The sequence below is a fragment of the Hyla sarda genome, chromosome 7 (assembly GCF_029499605.1).
Source record: "Hyla sarda isolate aHylSar1 chromosome 7, aHylSar1.hap1, whole genome shotgun sequence".
Taxonomy (NCBI): Eukaryota; Metazoa; Chordata; class Amphibia; order Anura; family Hylidae; genus Hyla; species Hyla sarda.
In genome coordinates, this window is record NC_079195.1 from 146,255,434 (window position 1) to 146,277,911 (window position 22,478).

General features: G+C 41.1%; 1 protein-coding gene across 2 annotated transcripts in view; it reads right to left on the bottom strand.

The window, feature by feature from the left end:
* NRG3 (neuregulin 3) overlaps positions 1-22,478 on the bottom strand; it is a 1,092,025-nt gene that overhangs the window by 30,156 nt on the left and 1,039,391 nt on the right. For both annotated transcript variants that reach the window (XM_056530934.1, XM_056530933.1), the window contains exon 8: positions 17,783-17,953. In XM_056530934.1, coding sequence (XP_056386909.1) covers positions 17,783-17,953 — 171 coding nt within the window. The remainder of the gene's footprint in view (positions 1-17,782; positions 17,954-22,478) is intronic.

Genomic DNA, 22,478 nt, shown 5'->3' on the forward strand with positions numbered 1-22,478 from the left:
AAATGCTGTATATGATTTTGCTGAGTACATTATTGCTAATGGTTTTAATTCAAATAAACAACAATTCAATATTACATTCCTTGACTTTCCAAGTCCAGCTCACTTAGATGTTGTTTCTGTTGTTCACATGGTGCCCAGAAAATCTATGGAAAAACACCAGTCAGTGCGCACACTGGCCCTAATTTATCAGTCAGCCTGAAAACCAAACTGATTTATCTTGCTTTAATGTCCGTATTTTGCTTATAATTTTATATTGTGTGAACTCAACCCTGGACTGACAAATTATTTTTTATTTTTTATTTAAATTTTTGCGGTTCTGTTAAACCTTTGGGATACAGTAATTTGTTTAATTCTGTTTTCGGATGAATTCGTATATTTTTTTTCCAGTTCTATTTAGAAACTGTTCGGCTTTCGGATGGATTTGTTATTTCGGATCTATTCGTTATACATGTCGTTAGTTTTATTTTAGTTTTCAGACGATTTCGTTATTTGTTTTTCTGGTTATTGGAGATGGAGATTCCTTTTTTAATAAAATTTTGTAGGGTACCATTAAACAACTAAAATAAAAAAGATTCAGTAGTGAAGGAAATAATGTATCTAACAAAATGTATCTTTTTTTTAAATTTTATTAATTTTTAAACAAGGATCAATTTATATGGGCGGGCAGGGCACTAAAAATGAAGCCGACAATAATAAAAATGTAGTGTGTGTGTGTGTTTTCCACTTTTTTATTTTATACAATTTTTTTAGGTAGTACTACTACTCCCAGCATGGAACACAATGTTCCATGCTGGGAGTAGTAGTACCTGTACTAATTGACAGATCGCCGGGGTTCGTTGTGATCCTCCTGTATAATGTGTAGATGCGGCTGGCTGCTCTTCTATGGTCCCCTGCACTGATGTATATATACACCTATTCATATTTCCCGCAGAGAGCTGTGATTGGCCAGATGGTTCCAGTCAATCACAACTCTCTGTGGGATATATGAATATGTGTATATATATACGTCAGTGAAGGGGACCATAGAAGAACCTCAGTCGCATCTATACATTATAAAGGAGGATCACAGGGGGTTCAGGAGTGACATTCGCAGTGATCTTTTCTTAAATGCAGGTACTACTACTCCAAACATGGAGCACACTCTACTCCATGCTGGGAGCTGTAGTACCTGCATTAATAGACAGATCGCAACAGGTGTCAGAAGTTACACTTGCTGTGATCTGTCTATTAATGCAGGTACTACAGCTCCTAGCATGGAGAAGAATGTGCTCCATGTTGGGAGTTATAGTACCTGCAGGTAAGAACAGATCACAACGGGTATCACTACTGACACCCAATGTGATCGTCATGTCTATTGCAGAGATGGAGCATCTTTCTCCTGCGCTCGCCTCTCTGCACTATACTCCGGCCGGCCACTCACTCATTCATATTTCCCTCAGAGCTGTGATTGGCTGCAACCATCCGCCCAATCCCCACTCTGAGCGGAAAATATTAATGAATGATGTTCTATTCACATCACTAGTCGGAGTATAGTGCGGAAATGCGAGCGCTGTATATTATGGACAATCACATACCCGGGGTGATCAGTCTATTAGTACAGGTACTACTACTCTGTTCTGTTCAGTCTGTTCCATGCTGGGAGTAGTAGTACTACCTAAAAAATGTAAAAAAAAATAGAAAAAAAAAGTGAAACACACAAACTTTATTAAATGGTCCTTTGCTTCTAAATGAAAAAAATTTTGTTTTAACAAAAATAAAATTAGTTTTTCACAATTTTGTAGGCATGTACAATTTGTTTTGTTATGAATTCGGATGCATTCGGATGTAAATATTTTGTACATTTGGATCAATCCGAATGTACGAAATATGAACAATTCAGACAAAAACGAATTACGTCCAAAACAAATTGCACAAGCAAAACAATTGGATCCTTTTTTTTATCCCAATATCAGCCTAAAAGAGGAATGGGGAATGCTATGCAGAAGAGCAAATTAATAAAATAGTAATTTACTATTAGAATAATGTACAAATTACAAGTATATTTCATATTAGCATATTTTATATCAAGATGCAAAGCTACTACCAAAGCAGGACTGATGTTTTTGTTTATCAATATAAGAAGAAATCATCAATGATAACCTGTCATCACGCGTCCTACAAAATCTGTTGTACTGCAACAGTAAATACCCATCAGGATAATGTAAGCAATAATGATGATTGCTTTGGCAGATCTCAAGAAAACTTGTTTTTCCCTCACTGTCAATCAGAATAAGTGTCAATTATGATACGCAGCAGTCTGTCCTACATTACACATTTCTTTGAACATTTCTTGTTTTTAAGTTGTCAATTTTTTTGATTTGTAGCAAGCTACAGAGAAGTAATAAGTCTTCAGTAGATTTAAGGCTCATAGAGAAAGAAAAAGAAAAAAAAAACATTTGAATAGTGTCCTTTGTCCTTCGAGAAGAAATTACTTGAAAGACACTGTGAGATCCCTGTTTATAGATAACATGTAATTAGATTGGCTAACTGTCTGATTGTATTCATTAAAAAGAAGAAATGCTATTAGTTTTTGGCTTAATCTTTTGAAATTGTATTTGCTCTGAAGTAGTGTTTTTTTTTCTAAGTGGTCTCTTCAGACACTTTATAGCAACTGGTAAGTTGTATATTACAGCTGCAAAAGTAAGAAATGTGTTCAGTCCAATTAATGTCCTGTACAGATAGAGCAATGATAAGGGGGGGGGGGGGGGGGAGAAGAGATAATGGTAAGATAATTTAGGTTTTGGATTTTATAATATTACTTGTATTGGGATATATAGAGCAGTAACCTACTTTAGTTCTCTGTGTAAATGATGGAAATCAAAGTCAAGAACACTGCAATACAAAAATGTATCTATCTTTTTCTAAATTGAGATGCTGAATCATTGTGAATTTGAATGGGATTAGTTCTAGCATCAGTTTCCCTCTGGTGCACACTGGAAGGAAACTATGCTGGACGCCGGACGTATGTGAACCCAGCCTAACTTGGACTGGGAATTAGGTTCTCTTTAAAATTCTGGCCTGTTTGTCTTTTCATGGAATAAAGCCAGTTTTTCTACACTACAACCTGTGAGTGTGGCGGTGTTCTTTCAATTGCTAAAATTCTAGATAGATAGATAATACAAGGAGGTGGAGTAGCACTCAAATTATCAGGTGAATGGGTGCAGGCTGAGGTTGGGCCCTGGTCCGGAGCCCCCACTAGATATGGAAAACAGATGCACAGCAGCACTCCAATTCTTGATTAAATTGTGACTTTATTTAATCAGACAAGTGTAGCGACATTGCGGTTAAGACAAAGGTCATGACAGGTGACCAAAACATTGTTACACTTGTGTGATTGAATAAAGCCACCATTTAATCATGGATTGGAGTGCTGCTCTGCATCTGTTCACTATAGATAGATAAATATTTACAAAGGAAATGTTAGGGATGTATTAAATAAACCCCTTAACGTGTACCTATTGTTATATAGACTTCAGAAATATTATAGTTGGTGCTGAGAACCCCCGATGACTACAAAAAGCAGGCTGCCTTAGCTCACATGTAGGACTAATGTCGGACCAAAATGTCGAAATGGAATTATATCTTATCTGAATTGCTTCTATGTTTCTGCATGAAATGTATCCCTATGCTACTTGCTTGACAGAAGAAATGTCTTAGTTACTAAGCCTCATGAATTGCGTTTTTCACTTTTTTTTTCTAAATAAGTGAATTTACTTTTTTTTTTAATACAAAAAAAGAACAGTTGTTGGATAACACCACCCGATCAAGTGGTGGCAGTGCACAATACTTTCCTAGGACTTTACAATGAGTAGGCAGCAGTGTTGGGGTCATAGCTGTTTCCCTTCAATTTCTGCTCCCATTTCAAAGGGGTGAAGGTTGAAGTACTCAATGAATGCTAGAAGATTCACATGGCTAGAAGAGCAGTCTGAAGTGCAAATCTGCTACATGCTTTTTTTTCTGCTAAGCACTGCTCATGAAAGCAAAGCACATGGTATAAGGATAATAGACTTTTGAAGAATCCATAGACCACTCACTCTACTTTCATAAGCAGTGCTATGTAGAAAAACAAAGAGATACAGATTTGCACTTTTAATATCGCTCTGTTGGCCATCTTAATCTTCTAGCATTCACTGAGTATTACAACCTCCATTCCTTTGAAATTTATTATATGTGTAACAATTCCATCCTGCAGTTTACATTAATGGCTTTTCAGACTTCCCTGATGTGGCACTAGAAGATGTATAGCCTGAACACAATGGATTCTTTTTATCCAATCATGCTTTCTAAAGGACATACACCAGAGCATCTAATGAATGGGTCACCACTAGAGATGAGTGAACTTTTGAAAAATTAGACTTGGCCGATTCGCCAAATTTTTTGAAAATTTCTTTGGAGCAAATCTATATTAAAAATGGCTACTTCTGGCTTACAGAAAGCCTCAATAGGAGTGTAGAACACTTTGCTGTGTTCTAACACGCATATGGAGTATGCTGGGGCAGTGAAATGATACTGTTATTCAGTATGACATGCAGATTAAAGGCATCACTTTTAGAATCACTGCTGGCACAATGAAAGAGCCTGGAGGTGGCGTCAGTATGAAGAGACTATATAGTGGCTGAATGGCACAGCGTGGAGGTGTTGGCGGCATGAGGAGACCATATAGTGGCTGAATGAGACCGCTTGGATGTGGCTGAAGCATAAGGAGACCATATAGTGGCTGAATGACACAGCATGGAGGTGTTGGCAGCATGAGGAGACCACATAGTGGCTGAATGACACAGTGTGGAGGTGTTGGCAGCATGAGGAGACCATATAGTGGCTGAATGACACAGCCTGGAACTGGCAGCAGCATGAGTAGACACTAGGGCTTCACAATCCCTAAGATTAAAAGATGAATTTTGAATTTAAATTGAAGATTTATGGTAGCTAGTGCTACCATAAAAAATTGTGGTCCAAGCCCAGGCCCAGCAGCATCAGTAAACCATATATTGGCTGAATGACACAGCCTGGAGGTGGCTGAAGCATGAGGAGACCTTATAGGGTCTGAATGGCACAACCTGGAGTTTGCAGCAGCATGAGTAGAAACCAGGGCTTCTGAATTCTGAAATTTAAAATCAAGATTTAGGGTAGCTCGTGCTACCATAAACATTTATTAGGCCCAGACCCATCAGCATCAGTAAACCATATATTGGCTGAATGACAGAGCCTGGAGGTGGCTGAAGCATGAGGAGACCATATAGTGTTTGAGTGGCACAGCCAGGAGTTGGCTGCAGCATGAGTAGATCAAGGACTTTGCAATCCCTAAGATTAAAAGATGAATTCTGAAATTTAAACTGAAGATTTTGGTTAGCTAGTGCTACCATAAAAATAAAAAATAAAATATTCCCAGACCCAGGCCCAGCAGCATCAGTAAACCATATATTGGCTGAATGACACAGCCTGGAGTTGACTGAAGCATGAGGAGACCATATAGTGTCTGAATGGCACAGACTGGATTTGGCAAACGCATGAGGAGACCATTGAAATTTATGATTTTTAAATTTTGATTTAAGATTTTGAAATTGAAATTTAGGATTTTGAAATTGAACTTTTAATGCCCATGTTTTAGTGTCCCGGGCCCCGGCATGTGGGTACAAAGGACCAAATCTAACAAGGAGTCACATGTCAGCACAATGACAGAGCCTGGAGTTGGCATCAGTAGGAGGGGACCATATAGTGGCTGAATGGAACAGCCTGGAGTTGGCTGAAGCATGAGAAAAGACCATATAGTGGCTGAATGACACAGTGTGAAGGTGTTGGCAGCATGAGTAGACACAAGGACTTCACAATCCCTAAGATTAAAAGATGAATTCTGAAATTTAAACTGAAGATGTTGGGTAGCTAGTGCTACCATAAAAATAAAAAAAATAATTCCCAGACCTAGGCCCAGCAGCATCAGTAAACCATATATTGGCTGAATGACACAGCCTGGAGTTGACTGAAGCATGAGGAGACCATATAGTGTCTGAATGGCACAGCCTGGATTTGGCAAATGCATGAGGAGACTATTGAAATGTATGATTTTTACAATTTAATTTAAGATTTTGAAATTGAAATTTAGGATTTTGAAATTGAACTTTTAACTCCCATGTTTTAGTGTCCCGGGCCCCGGCGTGTGTGTACAAAGGACCAAATCTAACAAGGAGTCACATGTCACATGTCAGCACAATGGCCGAGCCTGGAGGTGGCATCAGTAGGAGGGGACCATATAGTAGCTGAATGGAACAGCCTGGAGTTGGCTGAAGCATGAGAAAAGACCATATAGTGGCTGAATGAGACAGTCTGGAGGTGGCATCAGTATGAGGAGACCATATAGTGTCTGAATGACTGCCTGGAGTTTGTGGCAGCATGGGGAGACCATATAGTGTCTGAATGGCACAGCCTGGATTTGGCTGAAGCATGAGGAGACCATATAGTGGCTGAATGGCACAGCCTCGAGGTGGCTACAGGATGAGGAGACCATATAGTGGCTGAATGGCACAGCCTGGAGTTGGTGGCAGCATGAAGAGACCATAAATTGGCAGAATGGCACAGTCTGGAGGTGGCATCAGTATAATGAGACTATATAGTGGCTGAATGAGATAGCCTGGAGGTAGCATCAGTATGAGGAGACCATATAGTGGCTGAATAACCGCTTGGAGTTTGTGGCACCATGGGAAGACGATATAGCGTCTGAATGGCACAGCCGAGATTTGCCAAAAGCATGAGGAGACCATTGCACACACAACTCTTTTATTAAAGGGGTACTCCGCCCCTAGACATCTTATCCCCTATCCAAAGTATGGGGGTTAAGATGTCAGATCGCCGCGGTGCCGCTGCTGGGGAGCCCCGGGATCCCCGCTGCGGCACTGCGCTATCATTACAGCACAGAGTGAGTTCGCTCTGCACGTAATGACGCGCAATACAGGGGCCGGAGCATCGTTACGTCACGGCTCCGCCCCTCGTGGCGTCACGGCCCGCCCCTTTCAATACAAGTATATGGGAGGGGGCGCGGCGGCCCCTGCCATAGACTTGCATTAAGGGGCGCGCCGTGATTTCACGAGGGGCGGGGCCATGACGTCACGCGGCTCCATCCCCTGTATCGCCCGTCATTACGTGCAGAGCGAACTCGCTCTGTGCTGTAATGATAGCGCAGTGCCGCAGCTGGGATCCCGGGGCTCCCCAGCAGCAGCACCACGGCGATCTGACATCTTATCCTCTATCCTTTGGACAGGGGATAAGATGTCTAGGGGCAGAGTACCCCTTTAAGTTAAAAAAAGAAAAAAAAATATCTGTCTTTTCTCCAGCAAAGCAGAAAGTTACTGGGACACACATAGAAACACTTTCTGCTTTTGGAAATTGTCATGTGTATTACAGCTTCAATATTGCTGATGTAAGGCTGGAAAAAATATCTGGGTTCGGTGTGGTGGTAATCAATTAAAAATAATATGAAGTAACATCACTTTCTATCAGAACCAAATTTAATGTCGAGATCCGGCCAAAATGCCATACCAAAGTTTTAAAAAGTTTACTCTTCTTTAGTTGAAACACAATATCACACATACGTGAGTAGAAATCCGGTGAACCACGATTTCCCGAAGAAACAGGAGTTGGTGAAATGACGTAGGGACATCAGCAGATCACATGATAACCCAGGTCTATCATGTGATATGCTGCTTACTGTGTCAATCAGCACAAATGCCAATAGGACATAGCAAGGGACACAGACCAAAAAGGGCAGTGATGTCACCCACAGCATTCAGAGCACTGGAACTTCTGCACAGAGACAGAGAAAGGGAGAGAGACCGACATAGGGACAGTTAGTGGTTAGAAAGATAGAGACTGAGATACAGATTACAAAGAGAGAAGACATAGGGAAAGCTAGTGATTAGAAAGATAGACCTTGTGTGTGTGTACAGGATTAAATGCTCATACAATAATCCTATAGGGGCTCCTATACACCGAAACAGCATATAAGGGACATCTTAATCACAGCCTCTGAGGGACTCATCTTTTGCTACCAGCTACAGTAGCCTGTGAGGTTCATTGATCTGTGCCACACACCCTCAAAGCGTATTCAAGTGGCACCTATATACCTATAGAGCCTGTCACCACTGTAGCGAATATAATAGATTTTTGCAAACGCCTTCAGTACGCATTGTGCTGTCATCTCTGCCACGCAAAAAGTGTGTTGAAGTTACACGGATCTAACCTGTAGTGTTATACAGTTCTGGTGCATTTAATATTGTTCCGCAAACACCTTCAGTACTTATTGCTCATCCATGTCACGCAAAAAGCGATCAAAGCGTTGAAAGTTAGATTTGACATGTAGTTTGTTGAAAAATCACTCAAAAAGGATAAAAGTAAGACGGCAAGATGGCGCCGTCTCCCCTCCGCTGCATGGAGGAGAGTCCCGCGCTCACAAGTCCCTCATCCCCCTACCACAGCGCTTGGGGAAAAACGGCACCGGAGGTCAGAAAAAAGACTTACCTTCTACTCGAGCCCTGAAAGATTGCGAACTGCCGCGTCATTGGGGTTCCCTGATCCATTCAGCGGAGCCTGATTTGGGAGACTCGGCCGCAGAAGATGACATGCTGCCTCTGCTGCCAGGTGAGCTCTCCGATCTCCAGCGGTAGGGAGCCGAGGCCCCGGGACTGAAATCCTCCTCTCCTCAGATTAGCCCCGTTAAACAAAAGCCGAAACTCCAAGCGGGAACGGGCAGTGAGTGGGGGGGGGGGGGGGGGGGGGAGACTAGAGAGACTTATCAGATACAACGGCGAATGAGGCTGACATGTTTGCGGCGTATCAGGCCTCTGATTAGATGGTGTCTGAAAACACCTTAAAAGAAGTGCTTTTGATCCTCCAAACTCCTATCAGTAAGGACTTCTCCTCCCTTCTAATGCCTATAAAACAAACTGTACAAGGACTTAATACTAAAGTGCTACATGTGGAGCCAAAAATGGCCTCCTTTGCCTCTGCTCACAATGGCTTTGTAGATGCCCACAACGCTTTGGATGACAGGGTCAGCGCCATCTATTCTAAATCAGTGGATGCAGAGGACCGAAATAGGCGCAACAACATTAAATTCCAAGGCATCCCAGAAGCTATTCCTAATTCACAGCATGCAAAGTATGTGACGGATCTAACGAAGCACTTTCTACCTGACCTGGAGCTGTTTGAATATAGCATAGACCGCGCTCATAGAGTGGCAAAACCTAAGTCCTTACCTGAAGACCTTCCTAGAGACATGTTTGCTAGGTACACCTTCTTTAAGACAAAAGATCTGCTCCTACAATTTCCTAGGAAACACAAGTATATGCCAGCTCTGTATGAGGATATACAGCTTTTTGTGGACCTGTCGTCTGCGACATTACAAGCAAGACGGAATCTGCAACCGCTGACTATGGAACTTCTCAAACTGGATATTCCATATCACTGGGGATTCCCAACAAAACTGCTGGTGATGCACCGCAACAAGCTACACTCCTTCTCATCAGTGGAGAGCGGTTTGGAATCATTAACTGATTGGGGATTCCAGACTTCCGACCATCATCAGTCCTCCCTGCTTCGCTCCCAAGTTGAGGACACTCTGCCGACCACCTGATGCAGTTTAAGCGTATGGTATTATGCCCTGTTAGAATATGCTTGAGTGCTTCACATGCTGAGATATATTCATTGATACTAGTTATACACGTACCCACTTGAGGGTAATTCGATTAGATTGAATTGAAGTCAGTTAACCTTTTTTTCTAATTCTTTCTATACCATTGTTCCCTGTTTTGTATTCACACTACTAACATACTCCTAGTGCGTGTAAATTGACTGATTATCTAAAGTCACAGTTTATTTGCATAACAGAGCGTTACATCTAGAGTGTTCAACCTTCTCTCCTCCTTTACCTGTTTCTTTCTTAGCTTTGTCTCTTCTCCTCTCTTTGACCTTTTTTCTGTTCGCTATGGGTATAGATATCTTATCTCTCAATGTCAATGGGTTGAATAGTCCATACAAAAGAAGCTTCTTGTGGCAAGAAGTGACGCGGACTCCTGTAGATATAGTATGCATCCAGGAGAACCATGTGTCCTCCAAAAATCCGCCCACTTTACGCCACAATCAATTTCCACTTATTGTGCATTCTTCTTAGCGTTAGAAACAGCGGTGTTATGATAGCCTTTGGTAACAACATTGCCGTCTCCATTACTCACCAAATCATTGATCCCCAGAGCAGATTTATAATAGTAGTTTGCTTAATTGATAATATAGAATATACTGTTGTTAATCTGTACGCCCCCAATGTGAGACAAAGTCGCTTTCTGAAGTCACTGATGACCAAAATTGCTTCTGTACGTCGAGGTGCCCTTATTCTATGCAGAGACTTCAACTCTGTAGTTTTGTCCTCACTGGACCAGTCTGTACCATCAACTCGCAGATCATTTTACTTACCTGACTTTTTAGCTGACAACGATCTTTTTGACATATGGAGGTTGCAACATGCTTCAGAACGCGACTTTTCTTATTACTCCCCAAGATTCCATACCTTTTCGAGAATTGACATGATACTGGTTGACAGATACCTTATTGATCGAGTTGTTTCCTCCAACATTGGTCATAGAACATGGTCTGATCATGCCCCTGTTGGCATAACGATATGAGACATAACCCAAAAACACAGTGATTTCGTCCCACTTGATAGCCCACACTGAGCACTCAGCCACTATCAATGCCGCTCTAGCTGAGTACTTTGCCTTCAATGACACTGCAGACATCTCTCGAATGACTGTTTGGCTTGCCCATAAGGCAGTTGTCCGGGGCAAATTTATTCAGATGGGGTCACAACTAAAGAAACAGAGGAACTTGGAGGTTAATGAATCCCTAAATAAGATCGCCACTCTAGAATCCCTCCTTAAAAGTAAATTTTCTAGAGACCTAGATAGCCAACTCACCCTTGAGAGATTTCGCCTTAGGCGACTACTGCTTTATAGGTACGAAAAAACACTGAAAAAATCAAGGATAAAGTTCTATACTCAAGACAATAAGACTGGATCACTACTCGCCAGAAAGTTGAAACCAGCCCACTATAGACAAAGAATCTCCTGCCTTAAACATCCTACAACACAACAGCCCCAACAAGCTCCCCAAGACATAGCGAATGCCTTTAAAGAATACTATAATTCTCTATATAACTTGCAATCAGACCCTACCTGTCCGCAACCTGAACAAGTTACCATAGATGCCTTTCTTTCTTCCTTAAAACTTCCCAGACTCTCTCCTACTGCTCTCTCTGCCCTCAATGCCCCCATATCCACCCAGGAGATAGCTGATGCTGTCAAATCTATGCCCAATAACAAATCCCCTGGATCGGACAGACTCCCTAATGAGTACTATAAACGGTTTCTCCCTACTTTATTACCTTACCTTCAATCTATCTTCTCCATTGCTATGACCACAGACTCCTTTCCTCCCGACATGTTGGATGATTTGATCACGACTATTCCAAAACCGGGTAAGTCTCCTGACTCGACTGCGAATTACCGCCCCATATCTCTCCTGAATGGTGACGTTTAACTATACGCGAAAATCTTAGAACAGCGCTTATGCCCATATTTACCGGGATTACTAGGTAGAGACCAGGTGGGCTTCACTAGAGGACGACAGGCTCCCGACAACACTAGGCGTGTGCTATCCCTGATGCAATATTGTGAACATGATTACCTCCCTGCCGTGTTCCTAACCTTAGACGCCGAGAAGGCTTTCGACAGAGTAAATTGGAATTTTGCCTTCTTGGCCTTGCGAACGTTTGGCTTTATACTCCAATCCAGTTGTGAGATTTTTCACCAATGGTGCCCTCTCGGATAGATTTGCTCTGTCGAATGGAACACGGCAGGGATGTCCCCTGTCCCCGTTGATTTTTTTCATCACAATTGAACCTTTAGCGCAAGCTACCAGACAGAAAAGTAATATAGTGGGCATCTCGGTGGGCAAAACGGAGCACAAACTTGCTCTCTTCGCAGACGACATCTTGCTGACTTTGACAAATCCTGGCCCCTCTCTATCAGCTCTTTTTGACACAATCTGTACCTTCAGCGATCTTTCCTACTACAAACTGAACGTTAGCAAATCTCAAATCTTACCTGTGTGCGTTCCTTCTAATCTTTTATCTTCTATCCGACATTTGTTCCCATTAGATTGGCAGCATCACTCTATATCCTATTTGGGTATTCAGCTTACCTATCCCTCTTCTGATCTTTTCAATGCCAACTTTCTACCCATCCTTACCTCGTTTACAACAGCCATTGCGTCTTATAGCAAACACATCCTGTCATGGTTGGGGAGAGTAGCGCGTTTAAGATGCTCTTGCTACCTAAACTGCTCTACCTATTTCGCACTTTACCTATTGATATTCCTTGCTCCTTTTTTCCATCTTTGGACTCTATTCTAGGTAAGTTTATTTGGACTCAAAATCGACCGAGAGTTCCTAGACGGGTTATGACCCCAAAAAAATCTAGTGGAGGGCTGGGCAGACCACTTATGGAAGATTACTATAAAGCTTCAGTCCTTGACCAAGCGAGATATTGGTGGTCCGGTTCGTCTGATAAAAAATGGGTGGAGTTGGAACAGCATTTTAATAATGCCTGCTCCCTAAAAGCAAGACTTCTAGTGCCAGCCTCACATAATACATTGCCTAAATCCTTCCTCTCTTTGGTGACTGTCACTGATAAGATATGGTGTGATTGTATGTGTCGTGCCCCTCAGAGCGCCCCTTGCTCTCCAGCAGTGATCCCTCTCGACTTGCTGAGTCTCTACATCCCTTGCCTAGACCTTCAAAAATGGCATAATGCCGGTATATATTCGATTAGGGATATCCTAGATGATAACAACTCAGTACACTTCCCCACAATTAGGGAGAAGTATCACATTTCTAATAAGGAGTTCTTTAGAAGTTTACAAATCAGAAGTTGTCTGGCCAAAGTGCTTTTGAATTAAATCAAAGTCTCACTGAGGCTCCTAGGTTTTCTAAACGTGTCAGATAACCAGACGAGGGGTATCACCTTTTTCTATGACCTGTTAGGGAACAAATCAGAAATATCTAAATTTCCTTTTATGCAACGTTGGGAGAGTGACCTGGGCGGAGAATTTTCCTTGGAACAGTGGCAAACGGCCTTCCGACTCGTATCAACTATATTCAAATGTACAAACCATCAAGAAGGGATGTTTAAAACTATGTACCGATGGTATTTTACTCCTCAAAGATTGAACCGCATAGATCCAAATTGCCCCCCCATTGTTGGCGAAATTGTGTTGGAGTCGGAACGCTGTTTGATCTTTTATGGGAATGCCCTATTGTCCAGCCTCTGCAGGAGAGTATAGATAGAGTTGCCATGAGGCTCCTGGGATTTCAGATACAGCTAAAACCGTGCACTGCTCTATTGTTGATTGACATCCAGGACTATCCCTCCACAGCTAGAACACTGATTGCCCACCTATTCATGTCCACTAAATTGCACATCACTAGAAGGTGGAAATCCCCCTCGGTGCCGACTCTGTCTGATATCCTCACATATGTAAACCTATCATGCGCTTAAGCCCTTGCTAACTCCACAGATGCGAAATTCCTCAGAAAGTGGGACGTTTGGCTTCACAGTCTGCATTATTCCTCTTAATATGTTCTATTTTCTACTTTCTTCTTGTTCTTCCTTCTATGTCTATTTGTGTGCTCCTTTCCTTGATTTTTTCTATCCACACACTCTAGATATGATTTAGCACGTGACGCTTAGTTGCATTAAGTGCTTACATTCATTACATCCTGGTATCTTTACCAACATGGCCCGTAGGAGGTAATATGCCTCTGTTTGTTTTCATATAACTTATCTTAGTTACCGGTCTTCTCCCGTAGGTGCTTCAGCTTGCAACTACATATGCTAATTGTTTTTTTTTTTTGTTTGTTTGTTTCGCCATAGATTTTTGGGTAAAATGACTGATGTAATCACAAAGTAGAATTGGTGGCAGAAAAAAAAAAGCCATTATATGGGTCTGTATGTGCAAAATTGAACGGGTCAGATTTTTAAAAGGTGAGGAGGAAAAAAAGAAAGTGAAAAAAAAAGAAAAACCCTGAGTCCTTAAGGGGTTAAAAAACACCCATTAAAAGGGGTTCTCCGGTGCTTACACATCTTATCTCCTATCCAAAGGATAGGGGATAAGATGCCTGATCGTGGGAGTCCCGCCACTTGGGACCCCCGGGATCATGCACGCGGCACCCCGTTTGTAATCAGTCCCCGGAGCGTGTTCGCTCTGGGACTGATTACAGGCGACCTCCGGGCCGGCGGTGTGTGATGTCACGCCTCTGCCTCCGTGTGACGTCACGCTCCGCCCCTCAATGCAAGCCTACGGGAGGGGGCGTGATAGCTGTCATGCCCCCTCCTGTAGGCTTGCATTGAGGGACGGAGCGTGACGTCACATGGGGCAGAGGCGTGACATCACACGTTGGTCGCCTGTAATCAGTCCCGGAGCGAACACACTCCGGGGACTGATTACAAACGGGGTGCCACGTGCATGATCCAGAGGGTCCCCAGCGACGGGACTCCCGTGATCAGGCATCTTATCCCCTATCCTTTGGATAGGGGAAAAATGTGTAAGCATCGGAGAACCCCTTTAACTCCTTCCATATTAAAAGTTTAAATCACCCCCTCTTTTCCCAAATTCCATATATAAAATAAGTAAACATAATAAAAAATAAACATATGAGGTGTTGCTTCATGCGAAAATGTCCAAAATATAAACACATTATGTTAATTTAACCGCATGGTCAATGGCGTATGCATAAAAAAATACCAAAATTGTGTATTTCTGGTCACTTTGTATACCATAAAAAATGTATAAAAAGCAATCAAAAAGTCATCAAAACAAAAATTGTACCAATAAAAACTACAGATCATGACACAAAAAATTAGCCATCACATATCCCCATATACGGAGAAATAAAAAACTTATAGTCAGAAGAGGACCTTTTTAAACGTACAAATTTTTATGCAAATAGTTATAATTTTTTAACAGAAGTAAAACAAAATGAAACCTATATAGGTTGGGTAAATGTATGGACCTACAGAATAAAGTTAAGGTGTCATTTTAACCGCAAAGTGCTCTGCGTAGAATCGGAAGCCCCCAAAATGTTAAAAAATTTTGCAATTGTAAAAAAAAAAACGAAACGCATCTTGCACGATTGTCCACCACATGTATGCACTAATAAATGTGAATGTTTTAAACCGAATTGGAATTTAATTTGGTATCCGATAGGCAGCGCCACTGCAGATCATCTTTTACCTCCAATATGCCCATACAGGTGATAATGTTTCTCTCTCTACAATGCAGTGCCTGGTTATTAGGGTATGTACCTTTCTTGTCTTATATTCCTGTGAATTGTATTGAATACTGCTGTTTCTATTCCTGATTTAGTTTTTTGTTACTATCCTTGCGCTTGCCTTATCCTTGTGATCTGACACATCCTGACTGCCATCCAGAAGATGACATGGATATGTTCTTGACCACCCTACAACTGTGGTAGCACTACTGTCACTAATCATATTCTGGAAACTGTGACCTGGGGATATTGTGGCAGCATTTTGGCATTTGAGAATCCACATTTCTGGTGTAAGAATGTAACAATGTTTTAGCAACTTTCTCCATTTCTTTGTTGCTCTCTAACTATCTAACTGTATTATATTTTCTGATTCTATGATTCAGTTCTAACATTAAAACCATTGTCATACAGTATAATGCAAATCATGGGTTCATGACAGTGGCACCTAAAAACAAAGAAAATGATCAGTCAGCACCTGAAGTTGATTTGTTAGAAGCAGAAAAAATAGCCAAGCATAGAAAGTCACTTAGACAAAACTGGGATCTCCAAAATCTCTCTGTAGGTGGTTCCCAGGATACAGTTTTATGTACCTAGCAAAAATGGTCCAAGGAAGTGCAAATGGTGATTTGATGAATGTGTGGCATGCACCCAAGGCTCATTGATGCATACGTGTACACATTTGGTGTGATCCTACAAAAAAGCTACAGTTTGCTAGATGTTGGCTATGACACAAATGTAAGAGAACACAATGCATCACATCATGCTCCATATTGTGCGGTTTCACCGCAGATTTGTCACAATGACCACTTTTCTACTGACGTAAGTACCTGTAATGGGCACATAAGTATCAGAACTAGACCATGGCACAAAGGAAGGAGGTGGCCTGGTGTCCATATGATGTGAACAGCTAGGTGCAAGTGAGTCACTTAGCCATTGATAGCCCCAAGATGTGCTAAGGGTAGAATACAAGCAGACAAAAACCTCTATGATATTGGGCAATATTCTCCTGGGAAAGCTTGGATCCATGTTCCACCTATCTAAATGTTGTTTACACCCCTGCATGGCAATGGTATTTCCTAATGGTAGTTACCTCTATAAGCAGAAAGATCAACACGGTCACACTGCAATAAATGTTCAGGATTTGTTTGAGGAACAAGATTTTTACTTGACCTCCAAATTCCCCAGACCTTAATCCAATAATGCATCTGTAGGATGTGGCAAAATAGGAGCCTTCTCAATAATTAGCGGGTTTTAATATTGAAGCTGATTGGTATACATGTATATTCCATGTAAAATCTGAATAAGGGTACATTCACACTACGGAATTCCCTTGGAATTCCGTGAGCAAAATTCCGCAGTGTGAACTTAACATTAGTGTGAAGGGGTCTCCGCGAGACCCGTTCACACTGCGAAGTTCCCTGCGGCCCTAGCGCCCACCAGATGGAATCTCCATAGCGAGATTGTGAAATCTCCCCAGTGTGAACGCACCCTAACAGCTGAAACAGAGATATAGCAGCACTGCCACAGACAGGAAGAGACAGTAAAGTACTTCCTTCAAGTATACAAGCAACAGCTGTGATTAGATGTGTAAAACAGACTAAAATACATTTCATACACTGTAGAACAAAAAAATGTTTAAGAGCTTTGCCAGTAGTATGTAACCACTGCTTAAACACAAGACTCTGCAATTTTAAATGTTAATTTAATTTAGGATATTTCAATCATCATAAGCAGTTTCAGCCCCCTAGGGGAAGCAATTTTCCTTTCTCACTGGAAGTAAAGAGTGCAAAGGGAAATTGCTTACCCCAGGGGTTTGGGAAACACAAATTGAATTTCAAACAGGGTATAGAAATGCAGTGCAAGCATTTTATCATCCTGGTAATTTCCACAACTCCTTTAATGAAAAAGTATGTTCCTCGAAAAAATATTGTCAATATATAAGGTACTTGTATATGATTGTTACACGTTCTTACAGTGTGTTATATATGGACATATATAACACATGAAAATGATGCTTGAGATGTCTAGATTAGATTACTGCATCTAAAGTGGTGATATCCCATAAGAAATTAGGTCCTATGATGCACAAACTATAAACATTTAAAATAAAATAAAAATGGTTGTCAAACAGTCATGATTGAAAACTCAACAAAAAATTAAGAACATTGATATTATTTCACAGAAGAGTCAATGCAACATTAAGGGAGTTATCTCCTGCAGCCATCTATGTTTAAAATATCACTTTGATTTTAATGTTTCATGCTCTAGGAACATGAGAAAGTAGCAGCTCACAAGATTAAATCAAATGAGCTTCTCCTTTTTTAATCTCGAGATTGATATGGTATTCATGCTTCAATGGTTTTCATCACCTACCCTTGGCAAGGTATTGTGTCCTGATCTGTAAGTCCAGGCTCCTCCAGCTGCTGATATGCTGGCCCTGTACTGCCATTGAGGCGACTCCTGGGCAGTGGTGGAGTTCTCCGAAAGGCATTTCTCTGCAGCATCCTACTCCTTTGGCTGGGGCTGCAGCATGTAGAAAGGCTCCTGAAATACATAAAATGCATAACGCTAGTTGTATCACCTGATGCTGAAAGATAGCTGAAATAGCGTGCACTATTAGAGCTCATTAAAGCTTTTGTATTAGTATGACAATATTTGCTCAGATTTACTAAAATTCCTATGGCAACCAATCAGAGCTCTGCTTTCATTTTACCAGAATGATTTGAGAAATGAAAGTGGAGATGTAATTGTTTGCTATAGTTAAATAAGATTTGTTTGTCTTTTTAGTTAAACTGGCCTAATGTACTGTCCCTGTTTTCATAGGTTGTCAAATAGAAAGTTGTATTACATAATGATGGGTTATCTATAAACGGTGGATGTAATAGTGATGTACTGATTTTGTTTAGTGCACGATACTATTTGTGATGCACCTTGTTGGCCGTGACTTTTGATCATTCTATATGATCTATTTGTCGTGATTTCTATTGTTTAAGATTGACTACATTGGGCCTTCTAGCCCCTGACGAACCCATCAACTTGGGGGAAACGCGTTGGGCAGGTTTTTTGTTTTCTCAAGTGTAGGGGCTGACAAAGGGGTAGAACGGGGCAGGGGTCGTCCTTTCAAGGACGAGTGCCCCGACAGTTCCCTGAGCGAGCAGGGGTAGCGGCACTACATCTCCCCGCTAGGGTTTCTTAGGGCTATCCACCCTACCCTCCCTGGACATCCCCAATATACCCCTATCCCCTGACTTCTTTATTTTGGCCAATTTTTGACACGGGCTCGGACTGCTACACTAGCTATCTTGGTCTCTGGGTCATTGTTTTACATGACATTTTTCTGTTGTTGTATTGTCAGTGGGGTCTTGTGGTTTTACATTGCACATTAAATGTTAAGTTTTAAATTGCTTTACCCCTTCTGTGAATTCTGATTTGACATTGGGTATCTATACAATTTTTCTGTGAATCAAATAGAAAGTTGTACTGCTAAATTCTGCATGGCATGCTACACATTGAGTATTGTATTATTGATGTTAATCATCTGGTTATTTGTTTGTTGGTGAAATAGTGATGTGGAACTTGGGGGTTCTCTAGCTGCAGTAAACCATCCTAAGGCATGCTTAGAATTCTTCCAGCTGAAGATTCACATTGTTACTAACCTTATCTGGTCCACTCAGTGAACAGTTGGAGCTTCTTCAGATGGCGCTGTTAAATTGCTAGACAACTAGATGCTTAATCCTCTGTTGTGCACATTCCCACCTTGATGCATTGGGCTAAGCCTTTGTTAGGGTGCTTTTACATCATGTTTTTTTCATACGGTTGCCTTACACATTTTCTTCATGTAAAAACCTTATGCAACCATATGAAAAAAAACAACTTATTAATTGACATACCATACAAAACCATACACCACCAGATGTATCTGGTGGTGTATGGTTTTTTACTTGTACGTTTTTTTTGTATGCAAAACCATGGTCTACTACGGTTTTGAGCACATGTCTGTTGGTTTTGGGTTCTTCCATGATGTAATAAAAACCATATACAGTTTTTTATAATATTGCACTCAATGCAAAATGCATTGACCATTAAAATATTTACGATTATGTCAGTTTTTTGTTTCCTGTTTAAGGAAAAAAAAAGCTGATACGGCATCCATATATTAAAAACAAGATGTGAATGTAGCCTTACTCTAGCTACACAGTGAATTCAGGTTGCCACAACAACCGGGGCCCATACAATGGCATGGCAGCCTATTAATAGGGTAATTCTTCTGCCATGCCTTGCCTGCTGTTCAGGTTTATACACTTTTCTAGCTATTTTTCGGTTGTAATCCTGATTCCTGATTGTCCCTGATGTTGGCAACAGAGAGTAAAGACAGTAGAAGCAATAGTCATTGCAAATAGTGTTGAGCGGCATAGGCCATATTCGAATTCGCGAATATTCGCGAATATATGGACGAATATTCGTCATATATTCGCATATTCGTTATATTCTCGTTTTATTTTCGCATATGCGAAAATTTGCGTATGCGAAAATTAACATATGTGAATATTAGCATATACCAAATTAGCATACGCGAAAATTCGCATATGCGAAAATTCGCATATGCTAATTTTTGCATATGCGAATTTTTGCGCGCCAGTCTCACACAGTAGTATTACAGCCTTCTTTACACCACACAAGCTGGAAGCAGAGAGGGGTGATCACTGTGATGTGTACTGTGAAGAAAAAAAAAAAAAAAAAACGAATATTCGTAATTACGAATATATATCGCTATATTCGCGAAATTCGCGAATTCGCGAATATGCGATATTCGCGAATAATATTCGAATTGCGAATATTCGCGAGCAACACTAATTGTAAAGCAATTTTCCACCTACAGACCCATCTGAGGGTTTGTTTTTCCCGCCAACAATTTTACTTTGTAATTACATCAATGAATATCTACAGAGGAAAATACTGATCCCATTTAACTAGTCAGAGGCCTCTCACCTCAGCCAAGCCAGATAACCCTGCTCTGTATTGACAAGGGGCAAGAACCCCGAAACAGCTGTCTGCAGATGGGTCCTCTTTCCTTCTGGAGAGAGAGTTCTGTCTTGGCATAAATCCCAATCAGTTCTGAGACTTCTTAAGTGGAGCCTGAGCTGTTTTGCAGGACGCACTACCTGTGTAGGTGGTGTGGTTAGCTATATATATATACAGGGTGGGCCATCTATGTGGATCCACCTTAATAAAAAATGGGAATGGTTGGTGATATTAACTTCCTGTTTGTGGCACATTAGTATATGTGAGGGGGGAAACTTTTCAAGATGGGTGGTGACCAATGGCGGCCATTTTGAATCCAACTTTTGTTTTGTCAATAGGAAGAGGGTCATGTGACACATCAATCTTATTGTGAATTTCACAAGAAGAACAATGATGTGCTTGGTTTTAACGTAACTTTATTATTTCATGAGTTATTTACAAGTTTCTGACCACTTATAAAATGTGTTCAATGTGCTTCCCATTGTGTTGGATTGTCAATGCAACCCTCTTCTCCCACTCTTCACACACTGATAGCAACACCGCAGGAGAAATGCTAGCACAGGCTTCCAATATCCGTAGTTTCAGGTGCTGCAGAATGGGCAAAACAAAAATTGGAACAGGACCCCCAGTTTATGCTGAAGATGTTGTTCAGTGATAAGGCAAACTTTTATGGGAATGGTGAAGTTAACAAACAAAACCACAGATATTGGTCTGACACTAACCCACTAACCCACATTGGATAGATCCCTCCAAGACTGTTGGAACACAAAAAATGGTATGGTGTGGTATATGGGGTACAAATATAGTGGGGCCATTCTTCATCAATGGAAACCTCAAGGCCACTGGATATGCAAAATTGCTACATGATGATGTGTTTCCCTCTTTATGCACTGAAGCTGGCACATTCCCTGAATTTTTCCAGCAAGATGGTGCACCACCACATTATGGGTGTCAGGTCCAAGCATTCCTAGATGAACAGTTTCCTGGAAAGTGGATTGGAGATCGTAGGCCAGTTGAATGGCCCCCAAGGTCTCCCGATCTGATCCCCTTAGACTTTTAACTTTGGGGTCATTGAAGGCAATTGTCTATGCTGTGAAGATACGAGATGTGCAGCACCTGAAACTACGGATACTGGAAGCCTGTACTATCATTTCTCCTGCGGTGTTGCTATCAGTGTGTGAAGAGTGGGAGAAGAGGGTTGCATTGACAATCCAACACAATGGGCAGCACATTGAACACATTTTATAAGTGGTCAAAAACTTGTAAATAACTCATGAAAGAATAAAGTTACGTTAAAACCAAGCACATGATTGTTTTTCTTGTGAAATCCACAATAAGTTTGACCCTCTTCCTATTGAAAAAACAAAAGTGTGATTCAAAATGTCCGACATCGTCACCACCCATCTTGAAAAGTTTCCCCCCTCACATATACTAATTTGCCACAAACAGGAAGTTAATATCACCAACCATTCCCATTTTATTAAGGTGTATCCATATAAATGGCCCACCCTGTATATTTGTGGGGAGAGGTAAAAAAAAAAAAAAAAAAAAAGCCATTTTGCTAATTCAGGGGTCTTCCGTTTGAATGCAGTGCCCATTTTGGTAAAAATGACATGTTATATTCATTCTGTAGGTCCATACGATTAAAAAGATACCAAACTTGTATAGGTTTTGTTTTATTTTACTACTTTTAAACAATTATAACTTTTTGTATGAAAATTTTTATACTTAACATTTTTCCCCTTCTGACCCCTATGACTTTTTTATTTTTCTGTATACAAGGCTATGTAAGGGCTCATTTTTTGTGCCATAGACTGTAGTTTTTGTTGATGTCAGAACCCGTAGGGTTAATCTGCCTGTCAGAGCCCCTAGGGTTAATCTGCCTGTCAGAACCCCTAGGGTTAATCTGCTTGTCAGAACCCGTAGGGTTAATATTCCCTAGAGTTTTTTGTTTTCCCTGGTTGCTGGAACTACGCTAATGTGCTTGGGTGGGGTTTTGTTTGTGGCCAATTGGAGTCTTCCTGGTACTTCCACAGGCATATATAAG